Source organism: Homarus americanus, unplaced genomic scaffold (genome assembly GCF_018991925.1).
Source record: "Homarus americanus isolate GMGI-L3 unplaced genomic scaffold, GMGI_Hamer_2.0 scaffold16836, whole genome shotgun sequence".
Classification (NCBI taxonomy): domain Eukaryota; kingdom Metazoa; phylum Arthropoda; class Malacostraca; order Decapoda; family Nephropidae; genus Homarus; species Homarus americanus.
Window position 1 is genome coordinate 269,384 of NW_024720513.1, and position 23,165 is coordinate 292,548.

At 37.2% G+C, this 23,165-nt stretch overlaps 2 protein-coding genes across 10 annotated transcripts; both read left to right on the plus strand.

The window, feature by feature from the left end:
* Positions 1-1,965: 1,965 nt before the first annotated feature.
* Positions 1,966-6,848, plus strand: LOC121860556 (40S ribosomal protein S2). 2 transcript variants are annotated; one of them, XM_042357715.1, is made up of 6 exons: positions 2,072-2,111; positions 3,804-3,941; positions 4,333-4,546; positions 5,336-5,443; positions 6,026-6,199; positions 6,486-6,848. In XM_042357715.1, exons 3-6 carry the CDS (start codon positions 4,334-4,336, stop codon positions 6,807-6,809), a joined length of 819 nt encoding a protein of 272 aa, XP_042213649.1. In that variant the 5' UTR covers positions 2,072-2,111; positions 3,804-3,941; position 4,333; the 3' UTR covers positions 6,810-6,848. The 2 variants fall into 2 exon arrangements, with proteins under 2 accessions (XP_042213648.1, XP_042213649.1); XM_042357714.1 differs by lacking the exon at positions 3,804-3,941 and having other exon boundaries at positions 1,966-2,111.
* Positions 6,849-8,708: 1,860 nt separating this feature from the next.
* LOC121860557 (double-stranded RNA-specific editase 1-like) lies at positions 8,709-22,670 on the plus strand. Of its 8 annotated transcripts, none has more exons than XM_042357722.1 (8): positions 8,709-8,811; positions 13,219-13,376; positions 14,183-14,267; positions 15,489-15,667; positions 17,038-17,290; positions 20,385-20,524; positions 20,706-20,919; positions 21,871-22,670. In XM_042357722.1, exons 2-8 carry the CDS (start codon positions 13,323-13,325, stop codon positions 21,960-21,962), a joined length of 1,017 nt encoding a protein of 338 aa, XP_042213656.1. In that variant the 5' UTR covers positions 8,709-8,811; positions 13,219-13,322; the 3' UTR covers positions 21,963-22,670. The 8 variants fall into 8 exon arrangements, with proteins under 8 accessions (XP_042213656.1, XP_042213650.1, XP_042213651.1 ...); XM_042357716.1 differs by lacking the exon at positions 8,709-8,811 and adding an exon at positions 8,849-8,959; XM_042357717.1 differs by lacking the exon at positions 8,709-8,811 and adding an exon at positions 8,849-8,959 and having other exon boundaries at positions 20,709-20,919.
* The last annotated feature ends 495 nt before the right edge of the window (positions 22,671-23,165 follow it).

Here is a 23,165-nt window from a genome sequence, read left to right on the forward strand (position 1 = left end):
CCAAGTCCCACAATAACGCTAAACCCACGATCAATATCTGAATCCGGATTACACATTTCAGGTAGTAATTTGCTTCCAGATTTACTCGTGATTTTAAAATGGATCTGAAATATTTATACACAGGAGGTATAATATGGGTCATTTTATTCCTTACTGTACTTGTGTTGAAGCATCAGTTACCACAGGACCTTCACTCACATCGTCAGTTGATGGACAGTAAACACACTAATAATAATAATAATAATAATAAATCGAGTTAGATAAAAATAGTTAGGTGAACTGTTAAAGGATATTAGACTTTTCTAAATAAACTAGGTTAAGTTGGGCTAGGTAATGACTAGTTAGGTTGACACTTCATCATATAATGCAGAAGTGAGGAGAGAGTAACGCGCTCAGTAAAGGCTGCCAGTGTTGTTATCAGAGACAGGGTGCAGCAAGAACCAAAGAAAAGAGAATGACAGGTAAAGAATGTTTGGTTAAGGTCAAGAATGATAACACTGTTTTATTTTTGTGTTTTCCCACTTTTCTCATTGTCACACACATTGATTCTCGTCAACACTTACCTACAGGTGTTAGTTAAGTCACTATTTTTATAAACATTTTTTTCAAATTTATCTCTTTTGAAATGCTGTTGATAAGCTCTTGTTACAGTTGAATAATAAATTTTGTTTTTTGTTGGTCATACTCCAGCAAATTCTTGTAGGTCACACTCCACTAAATACCAAGAAAACGCACAGGTTACCATCAGTCTAGAGTGGCCTTGAATGTGTTCTACTGCTGGTGCATCAACCGCGTTACTCACTAAACAAACATTCAGCAGATAATATCCTTTTTTTAGTTCTTCATTCGAAAATCGTCACTTAAAATCAAATTGGTCAGTTTTCATATAATTAGAATATACATACTAACAATATCAAGCGTTGAAATAAACAAAGCGGCAGTCAAAGAAAGCCAGTGAAGGTTCATTTTCACTTATAGTTGTAGAGTACGCTTACAGAGAGATGTATCTGTATATTTAATGAATAACACACTCTTTATTTCTAAGAGAGCATCATATATTGGGAGGAAACTCTGGCTATTCAAGCCTGGCTTCATTGGGAATAAACATACGAGGGTCATTCAATAAGCGACGAAGTAACGAGACAAAGGAATATAACTGCAGAAGTAATGATTTATTATTAATGATCACATGCCTATTGTTCCACATAATCTCCCTCTACAGCTATGCACTTGTCACATCTTTTTACGAGTTTTCTTATTCCTGTGGCGAAAGACTCTTTCGTCTGACACTAACCAATTTCGGATTTTTTTCTTCACCTCTTCTTTATTCTAAAAATGCTTTCCAGGTTGTGTTCTGTACAGTACCAACACTGGCATTCAAATCTGTCCCAATTTGTTCAACTGTAATGCGTCGGTTTCCCTCAAATTTTCCGATCAATGTTCTGTTGGAATGTGGGTATTGAAACTTCGACAGGTCGTCCGGCACGGTCTTCTTCCACAATACTTGCTCGACCATTCTTTAATTCAGTTGTTCAACCCACTTGTAAATTCGCGCTCGACTGTTGCAGTTGATTCCGCATTGAAGTGAAATTCTGTGATAAAAACAATAAATAACATCGTTGTTCTTCCAAAGTACAAAATTCAAGCGGAACGCTCATCGTTAATGCAACATTTCCTCGAGCTTATCGAATAAACTGAGTAAACTAACAGATGAAGATGTAGCTTATGTATGTCTAAGCATGTCCTCGTAACATGATCGCTGCGCTTGCCCCTCCCCTTTGTGGTCTACATCAAAAAGTCTCGTTACATTTAACAATAGTACATAGATTGGTTTACCCTTAAACAATCTCGTTTTCTCTGAATCATCCAGATATTCCGCATGTTCCAAGGATGTTTGTAAACTTAAATTAAACGTAAACAAGATTATAACTATAACATATAAGCATGTAGTCATTATATATATTATAGCGGTGAAATATATTTATGTTAACCGCGTGATATTTGTAATTCATTGAGTTTTATAATTATTTTTAAAAGACTCTCCGGGAAGATTTTAGTGTACGCCGCTGTGTTCCCTTCCCTTACTCTCTCATTCGTGATAAGTCCTCTACGTAAGTAATGTCCGAGTTTATCCTGAAATATCTAGCGTCATCTGTAGTGTAGGCTCACTCTTACATTGATATTATTTGGCCAGGTATGCACAGTGTATGTCCTATTGGTTAAGAACATTAATATTGCTTTTATTTGGTGGATAATTAATGAAATTAGAAATATTGTGCATGTGGTCTAGGTGAAGCTGTGCGGCGGACACCATTGTTGTTGTTATGTCTATTTAACGTTTAATAAAGTGCTAGATACATTTTGAAGTAGACGTAACATTTGTATATATTCTATGTGTTTTTCTCGCATGCTATTGTTTTAGACGTTAATTTTGTTTATGGATTATCGGTGCAGACTTATGCTTGACTAGTGATTAAGATTAAATAGTAGACATTATAGCTAATAGTCCATTAACTATTGTGCAATAATGTTAAACCCTGTCACACTTGAGTGCTGTCTTAGATCAGTGGGACAGTTCTATGAAGCGCACAGGGAGAGTAAGTGGAGGTGGGCTTCGTGTTGGTGTACTGCTGCTGGTGCATCAACCCCGTTACTCACCAACAAGACAGGAGTCAATACTGGTGGCTCTGGGGCTGTAACCTAACATACCTGTGATCTTGTAACAATGACAATTAAAATGGTCTTTAAATGGAGATAAATTGGGCTGTTTGATGTATGGAGTCTGGGGCCCCTGGTGAGGTAAAAAGATCTTCAATTTGTGCTAAGGCCGGACCTACCTCGTCAAGTATTACCAATTCAACCTTGAGCTAGTTAGGCAGTTTTCATAAATAACTGGTTTTAGATTCAGGTGGTAATGGTGTTTGCATTTTATAGATTTTTTGGGTGGTTTTGAACTAAAACTTTCTTTTCAAAACCAACATGCAGTACTTAAATAAGATGCCAAATTAAGATGAAACCATTGACTAACAATTTTATACAGCTGCATGTATTGAACTAATCTAGTATCATTTATTGAGTGCAGTGACACTTTGGTTTTGAAAGGGGCCAAGTTATTTTTTCATGGAGTAAATGTGAATGCAGTTGGGCCAACCAAAAGAACAGTACTGATTAATTTCAGTGTTTAAGTCGTGTTGGCTAGCAGACATGATACCTACCTGACCATACTAGTGTACAATGGTGTGTTAGTGGGGAAGGCTAAGAAGTGCAAAAGTTTACTCATTCTCACTCACGGTAGCTGTTTTTAATAGAAATTCACCAGGACACTGATCTTAACAATTACAAGAGTTAGTGGCAAGACAACTAATCTTAATACAGTATATTGGTAGAAATTAACAACTTGTATGTTGAACTCTGCTAATCAAAGAAAATACTGCCTGTCTGTCTCGGGTAAGGATGAAAGTGACCAAAAGCAAAGTGTCCCAAGATTTGGTAATTGTGTAATTTTCGTTCCCATATTTTGTCTATTTGTCTTACCTTATACTGGACAAGAAAAGTTAACAAAGTTGCATTGTAATTATTACTTCTGGTGCCTCCAGTGGTAACTTTGTTTTGATGAAGGCTGTTTGGCTCCAACCCCATCTCAAAAACTCAAGTCAGAATTTTATGCTGGTGGCACAGTTGGTCATTAACTGTAAGACATTTAGCTGAGAGATACGGGCTCAAAACGAAACTACACCACCACCAAAGATTTTGAAGTTTAATTACTATTAGTACAATGCAATAACACATGGTATTTTACACAGCCTTACCATACATCGAGACACCTGGATTGCAAACCCATCTTGGCCTGTTTACTCGTGGTGGAGTCTTTGGTCGACCAATCTGAACCAACAGTGATTTTGAAGGGTGGCGTTGTAGGCTGAATCACAGAGCAAAGTAAGGTAATCTGCCATTCCATTTAATAATGTTGCTTCTATGTGGTGAGGCCAAGCTGATGCCAACCAAGATAAAGGTGGTCTTGTAAGGGAAGCTGGAGAGATACAGAATCCCCCAAAAGGCTTACACAATCCAGGTGTGTCTCATGAAGTTGTGGTACCTAGAGATATAGTGTTAAGGAAGGTGTTAACCATCAACTTAAGGCTGTAGAATCATTAGCATTCTTAGGCTATGTAAAATTACCATGATTTATTACATATATAGTATAATATAATATGGATTATTTTTGATGAAAGGCTTAAAAATCTTAGCCAATTCACCTTTCCCCTTTTTGGCCGTTTGGGAAGTTTTACCTATGTACTGTACAATATAAGTTAAGAAATTTTTATTTTGCAGAATGGCAGACTCCGGATCTGGCCGTGGAGGCTTTAGAGGTGGCTTTGGTACCCGTGGGAGAGGACGTGGTCGAGGCCGTGGACGCGGACGTGGCCGTGGTCGTGGCAAGGAGAACGAGAAGGAATGGGTACCCATCACTAAGCTTGGCCGTCTTGTAAAGGATGGAAAGATCAGAAGTTTGGAGGAAATCTATCTTTTCTCCCTACCTATTAAGGTAAGGAAGACATGTCAGAAGTGAACAGTACTGTAATTGTTTTTGTCAAGGACTGCATTGATAGCCCTTAACTTTAGTCAGGATCCTGAACATTATGTTTCAAATGGTTCATTGGAATTGAAACTTTCAGGTTAAACATTACCTATTAAATTGTACATTTTGTAATATTGCAACTTGGCACCTGTCACACTTGAGTACTGTCCTTGATCAGTGGGACAGTTCTATGAAGCAATCAGGAAGAGTAAGGGTGGGCTTCGTGCTGGTGTGCTGTGCTGTATTTGTGCATCAGCCCCGTTACCCTCAAACAAACTTGTACCTCTATACTTATACATCTATTGTTTTGTCTTTGTTTCAGACTTTTAGCTAATAGTGCTTGTAGGAAAATACAATACCACCAGGAGATGTTTGCTTTTGTTAATTTTTTCTAGAAATGTTATCATTATAGTATTTTAAGAGGCAAATTTTACTAGAACCTGACCTAACCAACCAAAGAAACCTACAACAAATGAAATCCATAAACATTTTCTGGTGGTAGTGGTTACCTCATAAATTACATGAGATACTGTGGATGATATCGATTTCTGGTGACTTAACATTGATTACTGTATATGAATTAGGTTATGTGTATTCACCCTTGCCTGTCACTGTCTAGTATGGTTTTTCCACTATTGTTTTACCCCAGTTTAAGATTGATTACTCAATTATCCACCCCTCAAGAGTGGTAGAGAAGGAAAGATGAGAATTAAAGACTTTACTGGGTATTTCTCATGGGTACATTATTGTCGGCAGGAATTTGAAATCATCGACTTCTTCCTGGCACCCCAGCTGAAAGATGAAGTGCTGAAGATCATGCCTGTCCAGAAGCAGACCCGTGCTGGACAACGTACTCGCTTCAAGGTGTGTGTGTCTGTTGCTCCTTCAGTAGTGACCAACTCTGGTAAATCATCATGGTCTCCAATTTATCTTGGTTAGAAGAAATGACGTGTAGCCCGTTCAAGATTTTTTTATTTTTTATTTATTCTTATTCTTCTTCCTCATAGAACTAGGCTAAGAAACCCTGTCCCTCTCAGAACTATAGTGTGGTTCTCATAACAGGGGAAGGGCTAAGAGAATAGATATTTGAATAAAGGAAGGAACAATAGTATAAGAAATGAGGTTTGTGGGGGACAATGTAGTTTTGATATTGCAACTTGGCACCTGTCACACTTGAGTACTGTCCTTGATCAGTGGGACAGTTCTATGAAGCAAGCAGGAAGAGTAAGGGTGGGCTTCGTGCTGGTGTGCTGTACTGTATTTGTGCATCAGCCCCGTTACCCTCAAACAAACTTGTACCTCTTATTATTTTGTTGTGGATTAGGTATTTTGTGTGCATTAACCCCCATAGTGCACCCATGGAAATGAGAATACGTACTTACATCCACTTTAGGTCACCCAGATGCTCAGTTTTTAATAGTATGAGTAACCAGAAGTCTTTTTCAGGCATTTGTTGCCATTGGCGATTTCAATGGACACATTGGTCTTGGAGTGAAGTGTAGCAAAGAAGTGGCCACTGCTATCCGTGGTGCCATCATTTTGGCAAAGTTGTCTATTGTCCCTGTGAGGCGTGGATACTGGGGTAACAAGATTGGCAAGCCACACACTGTACCATGCAAGGTAGGCACAGCCTTTTACTGTATTGAAGTTGAAAATATATATTTTCTAGTTAAGGTAATGCATTTTGAATGTAGCAGTCAGGTAAGCTATAGCACTTAGTTTTTATGCTAGACAATATTTTTACTCAAATTTTCCTGTAATTTTTAAATGAAATACAGTATATTGATGCTAGAATGGCTAGTGCCCTTTGATAGTTTATAGTTCCAATATTTTTACTTAATCCTGTTTGAGACCTTCAAGAGATTATCAAGAGTAGTTATCTCACTGTACATTATTAATTTTTTAGGTTACTGGCAAGTGTGGCTCTGTGTTGGTGAGATTGATTCCTGCACCACGTGGTACTAGCATTGTGGCAGCCTCTGTCCCCAAGAAGCTGCTGCAGATGGCTGGTATTGAAGATTGCTACACCAGTGCCCGAGGACAAACGGCTACTCTGGGTAACTTCGCTAAGGCCACATACGCTGCTATTGCCAAGACATACGCATACCTCACCCCAGATCTATGGAAGGAGACGGTGTTCACCAAGTCTCCTTACCAGGAGTTTACTGACTATCTTGCTAAGTATCACAAGATCAGCTCCGAGCAGCGCCAGGAAACCAAACTGTACTAGAAAACTCCTGCTTCCGTAAATAAAAAGTTACGGTGTGAAGTCTCTCTTCTCTGCCCCAACTTGTATATTGATGTCATAATTATTATTACAGTATTATTTTTCAATTTTGTTTAACTTGTTTCCATGTGTCAGTTCATGACAGGGAGTGGTTTCTATCCTTATTTACTTCAGCTGGTGAGACTACAGAGGTATTAACTTAACTTGGCCCCATCAGTACAAGAGGGCTTTGGTTGGGTCTCGGTGTTGTATGGGGTATTACCATTTGTTAAACACACGTTATGAACACTTTAAAAAAATCACAATTTCTGGGGTCTTTAAAAACAATTCATGAACATTATTGTACAAAGGTTATGAAAGTTACCAGGAACTGATATACAGTGGTGCAATTTGCCTATATGATGCAAAGTTGTAGTTTGTTGCTACGAGAGTGTTTACTGAAAAAATTTACATGTTAGTCTAATCGGGTTGTCAGACGAGTACCGTACATTGGCATTTGTTTAATACCATGTAATTGTAATCTATGGTAATTTTACCAATACTGTACACTTGGACTTGTACTGTACAAGCTAGTTTGTGGACACATTATTACCTTCATTAACTGGACACTGAATTTGAAATGAGTGTCGTGTATGAGGTTTATTGGAGAAAGGTTTAGTCCTCACAAAAGTTAAGAATAACCGCACAACCTTATATTGGTTAGAAGGGGTTTTTAGGGCTGAGTAATGTACAAGACGAAACCAAATGTTCATGATATAAGGGACTATACCATCACTTACATTAATGCTAAGTTAAAGCTTGATTTGAGTAATTCCGAAGAAAACTAAAATGTAGGGAAAAAGAAATAAACAAGGAGATTGAAAGGGAAAGTTAAGGCAGCAAATCTTGGGTATGCACTTGATACTGTACAGCTAAATTGAAAGAATGGTAAGAGAAATGAAAATGCACAAGAAATTTGGGAAATAAACAACAGGAGAGCAGTGGCTTGAGTAAAGTTGTAAACCAAATTTGAAGCCTTTATATAGCTAGAATTAATGAAGGGAAAATGTTTGCATCTGATCGGCTTGAAAGTGTAAAGCAAAACAAACGGACTAGTGGAAGGTAGGTTTATGTAGGACTTGGTATGAACTATCAATGAGCGTTTATTAATTAAGAATTGTCTCTGAACCTACTAGTGACGAAACCCATGAATAAGGGCGCAGCATGACCCTGTCTTATTTCCTTTTACAAAGGTTGTATGCTTATATGAGCAATAGGGGATGGGTGTAAACGGGACTGCCCAGTATGGGCCAATAGGCCCGCTGCAGTTTCCTCCATTCTTATGTTTTTATGTCAAATATATTATGGATTAACTGAAAAAAATTAGTTATTGGGATGACTAATCAAATACCATATTTACGAAAGAAAAATTATGAGTTACTACAATGCCCGTAGGTCATTTGAGACCAACATTCATAGGTAAGTGATAAAAAATACTTTTCTTGCTGTAACTTCCTCAGCTATGTAATGTTTATTCTAATTTCTGAATTGTTTAGTACCACTATTGGAATTTAGCTGTACTTCTCTCAACTTGCATTTCCATTCGTCTGCAATATTAGGATTAATATTCTCCAATAAAAACTTTTATGGTGAGAAATGTGCTCATGACACTTGACCTTTCTTACGAATGTAAATTATATTGTTTATTCTTTTTTTTTCTCGTATTGTTTTCAACTTTTGGTTTGCTCTTACTTGATTTCCCCGAGGAGCAACAGTTTATCGTTCATTGAATAGTCGTCTGAGAGAGAAGGCGTGGTAGATAACAGAAGGAGCAGCAGGTTATTATCAGTTTGGCCTATTGATCGCCACACTTGCCATAGTTACCCCAAAAGTTATCGATTTTTTTACAGCCCTCGTTCTCTTGTACCTCAGGCGTGCCAACACACACACCAGCCGCCCACAAAATTAACTCTCAATACCACGCCCTGGCAAACTGGTTCTACACTCCAACATTATCGTATCTAAGGTATGGACATAAAAATAGTTATTGTTATTACTTAGATACATATGAGAGGATTGTGATAATGAATGAGGGAAGAGTAGCAGGAGGAGGGTCAGCCTGGCGCCCCGCAGGTCCCCGGCCACAAGGAGCATCACAGCTATGAGAGGCAGAGGTACGTGATCAACGATTTGCCGGACAACATATCAAATTCCAGTGTAATTAGCCAGACTAAACGAATTCCTTGCTGCAGTATCTGTCGGTAAGTTGTTGTTTATGTGTTCAGTTGTGAGTGTATTTGGTTTAAATGACTTAGGGTGTGAGGAGGCTGGTTACACAATGGTCTGCAGGGACGCCGCCATTTGCCTCACGCTTGCTGTAGCTGAAGCTAGTAAAGTTGTCTTTTATCTTAAACTATAATTGAAAGGTAAGTGATAATGACTCTCGCAAGTGAAGTGTAGTGCCAAGGTGTATTATTATTATTTGGTAAGATGTTTTAGGCATTAATTGAAGTGTTAAGAGTATAGTTAGGACAGTCTCGCCGGCCCGGAGCCACGCGGGTCGAAGAACAGTTCAATACAGTACAGGTAATTAGAAAAAGTCTTAAATATTACGCAATTCCTTACTAAATGTTTTCCAAGACTTGTTTTCAGGATAGTTCTTCATCATATAATACGGGATGTGGGATATAAGGAGCTAATATGAACATTATCTTGTTAGGTGGGTGTTGGCCTCGCCTACCCCAGACCTTGTGTGACCTATAGGGTGGTAACCGTTTCTTTATTTAGATGGGTAATAGTGGAGGAGATGCTGCTGACACCAGAAGGATTTATTTCTATTTGGTGAATTTTTTTCACATATTTTATTTGGATGATTAATAAAAATGGGTAAAATTATCGGTTCGATCTTGCATATATCTGGAAGTAGTGTAGATCAGAATCATTCAAAATATACATAAAAAAAACATCGGAAAAACATAAATTAAAGCTAACCTAACCTAAACTTTAAATTCGCTGCATGGCCTAAATGAACCTAAAAATGGTACAACAACGTTTTTATTTAACTTAAGGAATTAAAACCAAAAACGGCAAATTTTCACTAGTGCAACAGTCTTTGTTTGGATATTAAAAATGTTTTTCCGATATTATTTGATGAGTTTCGAACGAGTTTGATATTCATTTCAGCCGGAAATCAATAGTTTTTGACATCCTCTCCCTCACCCTACCCATCAATTTTAACGAAAAAATATTTTTTTTCCCGAGTAAATCACAAATAAAACCCAACAAAACCAAACCTAACCTAACTATTTTTCTGATGAAACTCTGCAATTGACGTAAAATAATCTCTTATCACAATGTCGGCACAACTCTTTCCACCTGCTCAGCCATATCTGGTTATTCTGGTACTGAAAAATAAAATCTCCACTCCCGACGCACCCACGCATTGTTCATTGGCTATTGCCCAATTATGTCTCCTATCGCTATAGCCAATAAGAAACTCCCACCCAGCACATGCGCTGTAGACGCCTAAGAAGCCAACACGGAGGATAAAGAATCCAGAGGAGAATGATAAGGCTAATCCCGGGCATTAGGAACCTTGAGTACAGACAGGTTAAAGCATCTTAATTTGCACTCCCACGAGAGACGTAGAGTGAGGGGCGAAATGATAGAGGTGTATAAATGGAAGTCAGATAAACAAAGGGGACATTACAGAGGTACTCAAACTATCGGTAAATTTGCATTGTCACACCGTTCACTTTTAGCACGTAAAAAATATATTTTTCTAGTATATTTGTGTGTTTAGCCCGAATATGACCTTCATTTTTGGCGGAAATTAGCCGGGTTTTTTTTATCGATTTTTTTTCGTTTGACGTTTTCCGAAAAAAAAGTGACTAAGCGACTAAAAAATACACAAAAAAACACTAGAAAAAAAAAAACCTAACTTAACCTAACCTAACTTAACTGACTCTCACCATATGATGGAATCACCTATTTCTTACCTTATTGGCCTGGTTCTTGTTCGTCATTGCATTCTGGGATTCTTACACAACGCCACATATGTTGGTCTTTGCGATATTTACATTCAGTCTTGCTCTTAATACACTTTACTGAGGTTGGAAGAACACCATGCGATCGAAAAAATGCTATAGTTTCTACGTTATTTTTTTCAAAAAACTCGCAATCAGCTCCATATACTTTAAGTGACATCCATCGCAGACTTCCATGGTCGGAACTGAACTTGAATTTCAAAATATGAGACCCAAAATAAAACTGATTTTGATTGGGCCAAATATACTCTGAATTAAACCCAAAATCATTTTAATTGGTTCCAAAAGCAAAAACGCTTTTGATTGGCCGCGTGACGTGTACAGGAACGCATGCGCGTGATGATTTATGAAGGAGACGGTGTGTAAACGCAATAATACCAAACTATCCAATCAGGAGCAAACTTGTAACAATGGTTTTAAATTAGACAAATTTAGATTTAGGCGCAAAATAGGTAAACATTGGATTGGAAAAAGAGTAGTGGACGAGCGGAACTAGTTACCAAATATCATCATTAACTCGAATACGCTGGATAGCTACAAACATAGGTTGGATGGATATATGAGCAATAGGGGTTGGGTGTAAATGGGACTGCCCAGTAGGGCCAATAGGCCTGCAGCAGTTTCCTCCATTCTTATGTTCTTATTTATGGTACAAATATTTTATTGTTTTACACAAGCTAGATACTTGTGACTAATAGAATAAAAGTTAGGATGATGATTGTGTGCTGATCATAAATTCTTTATTACATCTTCAAAAAAAAATTAATGAAGGAATAAGTTTTCATTACAGTGGGGTATGCTATAACGAATCTAATTGGTTCTAGAACCTTGTTCGTTATAGCATTCGTTTGTTATAGGATTAATCCGTTCCAGGCCCCCAAATACAACCACTTAACACTGAAAAATATAATATAAAATTGTAAAAAAGTGCATAAATATGCATCTAAACCCCTGAAATAAAGAATATCATTAATATTTGTAATAATAAAACAATAAATTAGAAAAAAAAATTAAATTATGTTCGTTGTAGGAGTTTCGTTCGTTATAGCATTCTCAATTTTATAGGTAAAAACCGTTCGTTATAGGAATATTCGTAGTAGGATCCATTCGTTATAGCATACCCCACTGTATATTGTTTTCTTGATTTTTATTTATTTATTTATTTTTTTTCAAACATACACAGCTGCCTGCTACCACACACAGCTCTTGAGAGTTTACATCTGGGACATTGTTTCATCTACAGAAACACTTTCATGCCAACTGCAGCTACATTATGTGATTTATCAAATATAAAAGGAACAAACCTAACTTGCCTTGCCTTACCTTACCTGACCTGACCTTACCTAGGTTAGGAAGTTAAGTAGATTCTGGTTTGTTTATCTTAGAACCAAGAAATCATATTACAGTAAAGAAGTATTTTTAGTAAGTTTTTGGAAGCATTTCTGTGGATGAAACAAACTGTCTCAGTGTAATCAATGAATATGGCATCTAGTGCAGGGTTAGAATAGTGTTCAGGATGGGAAAAATGTAAAAATATTAAACAAAAGTTGTTCCTTTCCTTTTTGGGGCATTTTATGAAATAAAGCATTTCTTTGGGAACATTTCCTCAAGCTGCTGGTCAACATACACAGCTATCATCGAGTTCAGTATTAACAGTGGGTTTTCTGGCAATACTGTGGAATAGGGTCCCAGGTTAACCAGCATCTAGAGAAAGTTTCCTGTAGAAGAAAACTACTTGGCTAAAAGAATATCTGAGAACAGGTGATGAATTGCAGTTTTAAAATTTTCTTTTTCTAGATTTATTGTTATTAACAAATGGTATCGGTCCACTTGACGAAGCCATGTGTGACGCCTCCCACTGACCTCTCCATACCTTATCTAATCAGACATATCTAACGACTTAAAATATTTGACAGTCTTCCATTCTAAGGTAGGTAAGGCAGGAAGGTTTGGTTGGTTAATCTTATCTACAGTGAATCTGTAATGTAACTGTTGCTGGAAGTGCACATTGCTGGGAAACATTTCTGTTCTTGCACATGAAACATTCCATGTTCGCTAAAACAGTCCATACAGTATCATTGGGAGGATGGATTGGATATATTTATAATCAGAACTAAGGAAAAATAAAATTACTAAACTTGTCACCACTCCACCTGTTTGTGATGTTCTTGAGGTTAGAGGTTATATTCTATTGGAAAACTTTCTCTGGTTGATTGTTACCCTGGGACACTTCCAGAGTATTACCAGTTAATCTTTACACAAAGAATGTTGATTGTATTTTATCCTGATATTTTGCCATATTAAAATGCTGAGTGTTAATTCCAAGAATTTTTTATTTTTATTTTTTAAATTTGTAAACCTGTATTGACAAATGCTTTTTCAACAAGGTCGTGGACGTAGCAACTGGCGCTCAGGAGCTGCTGCAGCAGGAGAATCACCCCCTGAAGTTGACACATTTCCTGCTCCACCAGTTAACGATCAGTCCCCAGCAATGGACTTTTACCAACAGAATCTCCCTGCCCCTGCAGTAGATGTTAAGATGGATGTAGGTAACGAGGTGGTGTGGAAATTTAACAGACTGTTTAAAAGACCACATACTTCATCCACCACTTGCTTGTATTATTACAGTACAGTATTGTATAACAGATGGGACAGATAGCCTTTAACATAATACAGTACAGGGTACCTTATCGATTGTTTAAAGCTAAAAAAAGGTTGTAGAGTTTCATTTATCTAATGTTTGTATTATTTACTTAAGTTGGTTTAAGAGGTTTATCAATATTTTGCCTTGTATATCTTTCAAATTGGATAAGTTTACAGTACAGTATTAATGTTCATGTGTAGATTATACAGTACAATACATAACTTTAAAATGTGTTTTATGCAGGTTCAACTTACAGAATGAGCGTATAGGGATGCTACAGCTCAGGGACTCCCAACATAAAGACCTTTTAAAAACTGGAGAAAAATGTTGCTTCTTTTATTTTTTTTATATACCGTATACTGTACTGTATAATGTTGCCAAAATGTACTTTCCTTGTGTGACCAAGATTTTGTCGTTTGATGGGACAACAACCCTGAGACCCTGTATTGTTTTTTTGGCGAGACAAATGGCCCAAAACTTGCTTTAACCTCTTGGTTCCCATAGAAATTAATCCCAGACAGACTGTTCAGCATCCACAATGTCACATTTCTTACAAAAATAACTTTAAAATTTTTCAGTTTAGCTCGGGGTAGTGTTCCATAACCCAAGGAACTAGATCTGCTTCTACGTACTAGGACTATTTTATTGTAAGAAAACTTAAGTTTTCTGTGAATCCCTTCTCTCTTATTTAATGCTGTAATTTACAGGTGCCAGTGTCGGATAGTGATGCCTCAATGCAGGAGGGAGAACAGCAGGCAGAAACAAGGAAGCGACCTTGGGAAAAGCCAGGAGGTAGGGAAGCTTTACTATGGTTGAGGGCATGTTGCCTTAGGTACTAAGGTACTAAATTTGGTGCTGCTAGAAGAGAATGCCTTGTGAGATAAACTGAAATATTGCAAGTAATTTGTGTGAATAAATTATTTGTGGAAAAAATGTACAGTATACATTAATCATGTTTTATAATCATGTTCCCATTTCATTTTAGTAAAACTCCTCAAAAGCTACTGAAGACAATTTGTTAGTTGTCAGTAGAATGTGACTCATGAAACATAAGGCATTGGTAATTTTAACTTAGTGAGTTTTTAGGGAAGCTTTGCTTTGTTTACCTGTTAATTACTTTTCTTTTTTCTGAATTAGTGAGGCTTGCAGCTATAATTTTCCTTTGGAGTGAACTGTAGGTAGACGTAATGCACTGAGGGCTTCACTTCATTTACACTTAACTGCAGGATATTCTGGTTAAGATTGATGTCTTACTTTTAGTCAAACTGGTTTTAGTTTGTAGATGTTTAAAAGTTCCTAAACATTCCTGTACTCTTATTAACTTTGGTTTTTTGCTATATAAAACTTATCAGTGTACTGGGTTAGCATTGTTCGTACAGCGTTATTTTCCAAGGTGGTTTTTTATTTTTTTATTTAGACTTTTATTTTTCCAAAACTTTTTTCATTGGCATGGTATTTATTGGCGCTCTTCTTTGTTTTGACAGCGGGCTAGTTTGATGGCCGCGCAAGGTCATCTTTGGTCCCATGACCTGTTATGTCTCCTCACGACACTAGTTAATTGTAGCACTCCAGAAAGCCAGCCGGGGATTCTGTTGTAGTCATCTTTTTGACAAAGTCAGATTTAGGTTGGTTTATATTGAGACTTTTAAGGGTTTTAACAAGAGATCCCTCGCTGGCTGCCATGCATGAGGCTGGGTGCATACTTAACAGTCGTAGAGACATTTTCAGAGACTTTAATTGAAGCGTGTTGCCCACACTTGTCATGGATGTCTGACTGAGGTGGGAAGTACGCCAGGTACTGAATCCTACCCAGTCATTCCACCTAAATTTATTATGTGACAATCTGGCATGCAAATCTAAACACAGTGGGGAGATGTTTTATGCCCAATGGCATTAACTTGGCTTAAAGATCTCAACTTGGTGTTTTGTTGTAATTACTTGCAAGCTAAGGCAGGTTGGTTTTCATGTCAATGGCAAGTGTGTTGCGACCTTTCAATTAATATGTGGTGGCAGGCATCAAGATCAAGAGAAAGAAGGTCCCAGGAGCCAAGAATCTTAAAATCCGGAGATACGTGCAGCCAAAGAATGCAGTAATGTGCCTCAACGAGCTCCGGCCAGGAGTGACATACACGACAGAGCAAGAAGGAGGAGTCGGACAACCGTTTTGCATATCTGTAGAGGTATCTACTGGGGTATGGCAAATAATGGCCTAATATCGAGGATATGATGTGCTATTTCACTCTCTTTTGTATTTAGTGTTAAGTGAGGCCAATCAAGAGTCTTTCCGGCTATATACTAGATGTAGTTTATTTGGTAAAAACCCCATACGTCAGTGGTCCCTCGATTAATGAACACAATTGGTTCCACAGTTGTTCGCTAACCAAAAATTTTGTTAACCGAATCTATTATTTCAATGGGATGTTGGGTAATTGGTTCCAACTCACCGAAAAAAAGTATACATACCGGTAATAGAATTAACAAAACATTAAATATAAACTAAATACAGTACTGTACTGTACAATAATAAATAAAAAACATAGAATACTGTATTTTAACTTACTTTGAGGTGTGTATGTTGTATTCCCGGCAACTTTGTTTACATATCAAACGGCTGATTGTAGAGGCAGTCGATGATGACAAGCCACATTCTTTACAGATTGCATTGGTTCTAATGACTTCTTCATGTTTCATAATAATTTCTGCACTGTATATTATCAATGTTAACTAAATTTCAGAATGACCAATAATGTTAATGTAAAAATGCAAAAATATTCGAGCCCAAACTCGATGTTCACTCCACTGTAAACAAAGTTAAACTGAGAAGCGTTGGTGGGTGATTCAATCAGCTGATGGGCACACAAAAACTGTTCCCTGTACTGTCTATATTATCAATATGTTAAAAAAATTTAAGAATGACTAATAATTTTAAAATAAAAAGCAGAAATATTAAAGAACACAACCTTCTTACTCCACTGGAAACGAATGTAAACATAGAACCGATTAATGTATTGGCGGACTAGCCGATCAACTGATGCGCACACCAAAACATGTATCTCATAAGGTTTTCGTTAATCGAACTGAAAATCCTTATGGGAGCTAATTCGTAAACCAAAAATTCGTTCATCTAACCTTTCGTTAACCGAGGGACCACTGTATTCTTATTTTCTTTACCAATTCGATTTTAAGAATTTACAGTAGTTCTGTTTATATTAAACCTTTCTAACTTAATTTTGCTGTTTAAAGCATGTTCTTCCTTTATTTATCATTCCTTGATGATATAACATCTAATGGGTATACTCTAGGGGGAGAACATGATATAGAACAAGTAGTTTTATGTTCCATATAGTACCTTTATTTTGTGAACGTACTTTGATTGTTGTATTACCGGAAGCATTCTCATTTTTGGGGCCCTTGTGTTATTGTCTTGGTTTTGAATTAAACTGAAGTGTAGTTTTTTCTTTTATATGATTTGAGAATTAAGATGGCAAATATTCCTTTGAAATTTTTAAAATACTCTGTGGTGCCATCATTTAAGTTTAACCTACTTAATCCTCTTTGGCAGGTTGACTCTCAAAAGTACAGAGGGTTTGGATCATCCAAACAGTTGGCGAAGCAGGCTGCAGCTGAAGCAGCACTTATTAGTTTTGTAAAGCCTCCAGTCACTACAAATAATACTGAAAATCAAGAGGAGGATAAGACCCCTTGGGCTACCCTTGCTTCATTTGCTATATATAAATTATTCAATGATTGGCGTGAGGGTCGAGTTGGCATGTGCCCCCCACCTGCTCAGCCTTATGGCACTGCAGTCCCCCCTGGTAAGTGTTTCACGTTTATGATGATTAACTATAATACATTTCAACATTTCTTTATCACTTGTACTCCCTCTGCTGCAGGAGTGATGTATGTCATTACCTTAAAACCATATTCAATGTGTGGCAAAAAGTGTTGGTACAGCAGAAGGATGGTCTTCTAGAAATAGGATTTTGTTAGATCAAGATTTAGATCTGGAATGGTAATGGATTCTGCTTTAGTGCACAGAGGGGCTCTTGTTATGGCACCTTAGCAGAAACGTGAGCCTTTTAAAATTGTTCGCGTGCTATACTGTATATATCTAAGTGATAGTGTTCCATATCTTGCCTAAATTGTCTATATATGGAACATTTTTTCCTAGAATATCCATATTGCATATAACACTCATAAGTGCAATGATAAACTGATAGAGGAGGGGGGTCAATACCTACTCCAGCAATTGCACAATAAATCTTATGTAAAGGACACAAGTCGTCACCTGGTGTTCTGTCATAGGTGGATTTTGAATTGAATAGAACCTTGTTCGTAACCAGCTTACAGGTACTGTATATACATTGCATTATAGGTTTTACTGGTTAGGTAAAATTCACTAGATACTGGACAGAAATAATCGCGCCTAAACCATTTTTGGGGGTCCGTTAGTCTGTGATGTTAGGCATTTTGTCGGTACAGTATCCAGAAATGGTGGATGAATTTTGTTAATATGAGAATCACGTACTGTATGGGGTACTTATTGAATAAGGGAATAGCTGTATGCCATTTGTAGTTCAGTAAACATAGTGTGGGTAGCTGGAGGGTACAGTACAGTAGTTGTAGCCATTACTGCTCTAATGGTAGTGGCGCCAGATCGTCTAATGGCCCAATTCATTTGCCTCTGCTGTATATTGTGGCTGGATGTACGGGTCCTATAATGCGCTGGTTCATTCAGGAACCCCTTGAGAGTTGCTAGAATATGGGAAGTTTGAAACTTTAGCACACGTTGAAATCGGGATATTGAGGTTATTGTCGGCAAGCGCAAAAACACAGATGCCATGTTAGCTATTGCCAAAGGAGTTAAACCATAAGGCATACAACTAATTTAATTTTGATTTGATAAAGGCCTGAGGTAATATTCATCAGGAAAAACTTGTAGGGAATGTAATGATATTTATATAAGTATGACATGCACACACTGGTTGTGGATAAATTTTTTTAAAGTTTTAGAGTGATTTTTAGGACCTAGAGCAGTGGTTCTCAACCTTGTTTGCCCCATGCACCCTTTTCACCATATGTCAGAATGTCATTCCCCCCTCCTTTCCAAGATTGTCTGCCTCAAAAAGTGCATTCCAAATAATATGCATATAATACTGAAAATCCTTTATTTTTTCCATATTAGTATCAGTTTTGCCCCCCCCCCTGAAAACCTGAGGGGGGGAAATTCCCCCCTGGTTGAGAACCCCTGACCTAGAGTATTACTGCTTTGTTTTCTGTAAAGAATTATTGTACTTTTCTCGTTTTCTTATTATTGCTGATAAATTTCCAGAAGTGGAAGTGTTGAAATAATGGGTTAAGTGTTCATGAATTATTGTTATATTTTTAATTTTGAAAGGTAAAGGCCAGGGTGTTATTTAAGGATCTGAGCACATGTTAGAGGTAACTGGGAAGAGGGACCAAAGGTAATCTGTTACTAGAGTGCAGACATTGGAGGTGCTGAGAGTTCATACAATAGGTGACAGAATGGGTGGAGTTATAGAATGTGCATTGAAGCAAGTATTAAAGGAGGAATTTTACATACAGATGATAATGAGATGTCTAGAATAGAAGTGATGAACCTGCCAAGATCCCAATTTGAGAGTACATTATTATGTTTATTTTATTATATTTTTTATACATGCCTGTTTCCTTGCAGTGTGGGAGTGGGGGGTATAAACACTGAATGTATGTCAAGAAGGGGAGTGTTTTAACAATTGTCCTATTCATGTTGGACTAGAAGCCCAGGAAAACAATCATCACTCCAAATCTTGATGTTTATGGTCTTGGGAGTTAATGGCACAAGAGTTTTGTATCTGATGTATTTGGGATAGGAATTTGGTTAATAACTTGAGATAAAGGTGTGTGTGTGGGTAATGGAAAGTATTTTAGGGTTTAATTCATTTAAAATGTGAAAAGATTATGGAAGTCAAAGAAAGTAAATTTCAGTGAACATCAACATAGCAGAGTGATGAAAATAGAAAGAAAAATTTAATGTCGAAGGGATTAATGTCAGGTGTCTGGGAGTAAATGTTTCAAGAGATGGGATGATTGACAGGTGAATGGTGTGAGAATTGTGTTACAGGAGGCAAAGATAGGAATATATGTGTGGATTGTTGTGAAGCATGGACTGGAGATGTGGTTGGAAGTGACCTCCATGATGTGCTTAAACCCTTGTGTATGGGTTCCCCTCTGAGCTGAATAAAATATTAAAAGTGGCGTCCCAGCAGTGAAGGGGTTCGTGGGGTGCCGACCAGGGTTTGCTAAGGTGGAGTGAACATCTGGGGAGACTGAGAATGGCTTTAGGGGATAGATATACTGCTGATGGGTGATGTGTTAGAAGGACAACAAATGGATATGTGGAACCTTGTTTGTAGAAGAGGAGTAAAGAACACATCTCTTTCAGAGAATTTGTGAGTGAATGACAATGTGGGAGTTTGTTCTTGGTTCTTACTAGTGACTGCATCAAGCTTGTGTCATTTGCCAATGTTGTTAAAAATATTCAAGACGACATGGTAAGAGTGCGGTGGCAGAGGACAAACATCTTAATAGAAATATATAGTTCATATGCGGACAGCAGTTGTATTTTAGTGTTTTGTTCTACATCTTTTAATGAGGAGATAATAATTGTAGCAGTTATTTATTCCCGAGGGTAACGGGTAAACAGCACTTTGTTTGTCCTTCACCGCTACCATGTTGTCACCCAGAAGCTCCTCCTACAACTGTGTGATGTCATTGACAAACTGCTGTTGATGGAAAATGAGTGGGAGAGTTTTAAAGATTTAACTCTTTTGTTAGGACAAATTAAACTTATTGCGATGTATCCAATTGGTCCATTGTCGTAGGAACTAGTTGCCTCTCATGTTGCAGGATACCAAGCATTCCTAAATCAGCAAACTGTGGGAACAACTACGGTTAAGGAAGAAACGCCTCAGGCAGCAGCTTTTGCCGAAGCAATTTGTGCACACCTAGGAGGCCGCGCCCCTAACACTCCAGCCACTGATGCTAAAGTAAGTTATGTTCTTTTTCTTTAATATAGAATTTGTACAAGATTGTAGTAGTGACCATTGTTCTCTGGACAATGGCTTAATAATTCTCCAGTTACTAGGGAGCGATGAGGTGATCATCATCCGAGTTTGGAGAACATTATTTGATTTGTTTACATTTCTACATTTTTCTTCTTTTTTTCAGCAGGACACAAATTTGTCTTTCCAGTCAACAGAGCCCATGAAAGTGCCAAACCCGGCCAAGCAGGTCCCTGAAAATGCTGCCGGCATGCACCCTGTTATGGTATTGCACCAGATGAAGCCTGGCTTACAGTACACCGTGTCCCAGACGATGCGGGAGAGCAAGCCCTTCTTTAGTGTGACTGCTGATATTGATGGAAAGGAGTTCAGTGGGGAAGGTATGTTTTAATCTTGGCTCTGAATTTGAATAATTTTTTTTTTTTCATTCATTAAGTTCTGTTTTGGGTGTCTATTATGGTTAATAGCTTATTAGTTTTCAAATTGCTGTGGATTTATTTTGAAACAATACTGTACTACATATTTACTAGGGTATTGTTTCCTTTAATGCCAACAGCTTAGTACTGTAATTTGCAAGTTGGTTTTGTGTTGTATGTTGGTCAATGTACAACTTTTCTAAATTTCTGGTTATGTTGGCTTATAGACAATCCCTGTTACCTATGGCTGACAGTCAAGGGTGACATTTAATATACAGTAACTCCATTCTGTGGAATTACACCCAAGGAAACCATTCATAAAGTGACTTGATCAGGCTATCAGAGAAATACTGTACCAACATAAATAATCTTCACTTATTGTAGTTACAGTTAACATGGTCCTGACCCACATAGTTTAGAAATTATTCACCTCAATCTTACAATGCTGCTATTCCTCTGCTCACAAAAATATTACCTAACATGCACTCGTAATCCATAATGGGTAAAATAATATTGTGTTCTGAACTACAGGATACGTACTGTGACTCGAGTTATTTTGAGAGATTTTTTTTAGTGCCAACTGCTGATTAACTTACAAGTTATGTTTCGTGAAAGTTTAGTGGTGTTTGAGATATCTAGTAATGGTAGCAATTATTTACAATTGTTGGAAAGATGGTGATAAAGTAAGTAATGGTTGTGCTGCATTTTGAAACCCAGTAGTAAAATTGCACTGAATAAAATCCTCATATTTTTTACAAAAGCAATTTCTATTAAGCCTACTTTTAGGCCATGAATCCATCCTTGGTCTCCTATGTGGTGTTGCTGAATATTTTTCATTGGTGTATAAGATGTAAAGTAAGATGTTGGCATATAAGAATATGTGATAATGACAATTGTTTTTGTTTTTTATTCCAGGACCCAATGTGAAGAAGGCGAAGTTCTTCCTTGCAAAGGAAGCGATCCTAGGACTGTATGGTGTAGAGTCTTCTTTTGAAACCCCAGCCTAATGTGTTAGTACATGACTTAAGATAGATGTTTTCCTTAACATTTCTTTTGGTAGAAGACTGTATATTGTTTTCCTTTACTATTCTTTAGGTAGAATAAATTTACCAAAGTTCGTAAGTGATAATTTTGTTGGTTTTATCTTTTAGAGTATCCCACTAGTGTCTGCATTTGCTAGCTAGCACAACCTTGAACCTTGCTACCAGTTAGCTATCTTGAACCTTTCAAATTTGGCTACAGTGTATTTAAATTAGAAAAGAATTATTAAACAGGTGTGTTCGTTGTGTTTGACACTACAGTGCCGAGATAATAACAGCTTTCAGGATACAATACTGACAAATGCCACAAATTCGCATGCTACAGTAATAAAAATTGTGCATTTTGAAAGTGTAGATGCGTTTCATTACGGTGAAACCATTGTTTTGTGTTTTATTTGTATGCTTGATGCCTTTTGTTTTTAGTTTGAAAGGGCTTTGAAGAAAAGTCTTGAGATATGAGTCAACATTTGTATATTTATATAATTTTTTTAAGTTTCTACATTAGAATCATTTAACATGTAAAATACCAGTACCTGTATCTGGAAATGATGGGTATTAATAAAAGGAATACATTATTCAATTACATGTATCTTGTAATTTCTGTTCTGTGTTTCAAATTTTGAATTCCAAAGGAAATCTAAGAATAAAAGAGAAAAAGCTTTTAAAAGACTTTAATATTTGTATCATTACCTTGATGAGTAAGAGATAATCTGTAATAGTTTTAGAAAGGTAGGGTTAGATTTACAATGGTATATAATTATGTTGAAACTAGACTGAAGTGGGTGAAACGAGGGAAGAGGTGTTTTATTTTTTTCCCTTTCCCATACCCGTTTAATGCAGGAAAATGAGCAGATTAGTGCATGCTCCATGATTTTATTTACTGCATATACCATCTTGAAGTACACACCTAAATTAATTAACATGACTTCTGAATCTTCCACTAGTGCAATGTCATCTGCTAACTTATACCTCCGTCCGTGACATGCATTCACCTCTTCCCACTCCATCCATAAAAATATTACATTCACTCTCCAAATAAAAACGGACTGCATTAAACTGTATCTTACATTTTCACTTTCTCTATTTACACCGGGTGTGCTATTTTGTACATAAGGAATATTGTTGTCAAATACAACTACTGTACTGTACTGAGAAACTTAGTACATCAGC

Excerpts from the sequence above, each read along its gene's own strand:
- LOC121860556 (XM_042357714.1), top strand. The coding sequence starts at position 4,334 with ATGGCAGACTCCGGATCTGGCCGTGGAGGCTTTAGAGGTGGCTTTGGT. Across the intron at positions 4,547-5,335 it reads TTTTCTCCCTACCTATTAAG|GAATTTGAAATCATCGACTT; the intron begins GTAAGGAAGACA and ends TATTGTCGGCAG. Across the intron at positions 6,200-6,485 it reads CACACACTGTACCATGCAAG|GTTACTGGCAAGTGTGGCTC; the intron begins GTAGGCACAGCC and ends TTAATTTTTTAG.
- LOC121860557 (XM_042357716.1), top strand. Across the intron at positions 15,668-17,037 it reads CTGTAGAGGTATCTACTGGG|GTTGACTCTCAAAAGTACAG; the intron begins GTATGGCAAATA and ends CCTCTTTGGCAG. Across the intron at positions 20,920-21,870 it reads AAAGGAGTTCAGTGGGGAAG|GACCCAATGTGAAGAAGGCG; the intron begins GTATGTTTTAAT and ends TTTTTATTCCAG.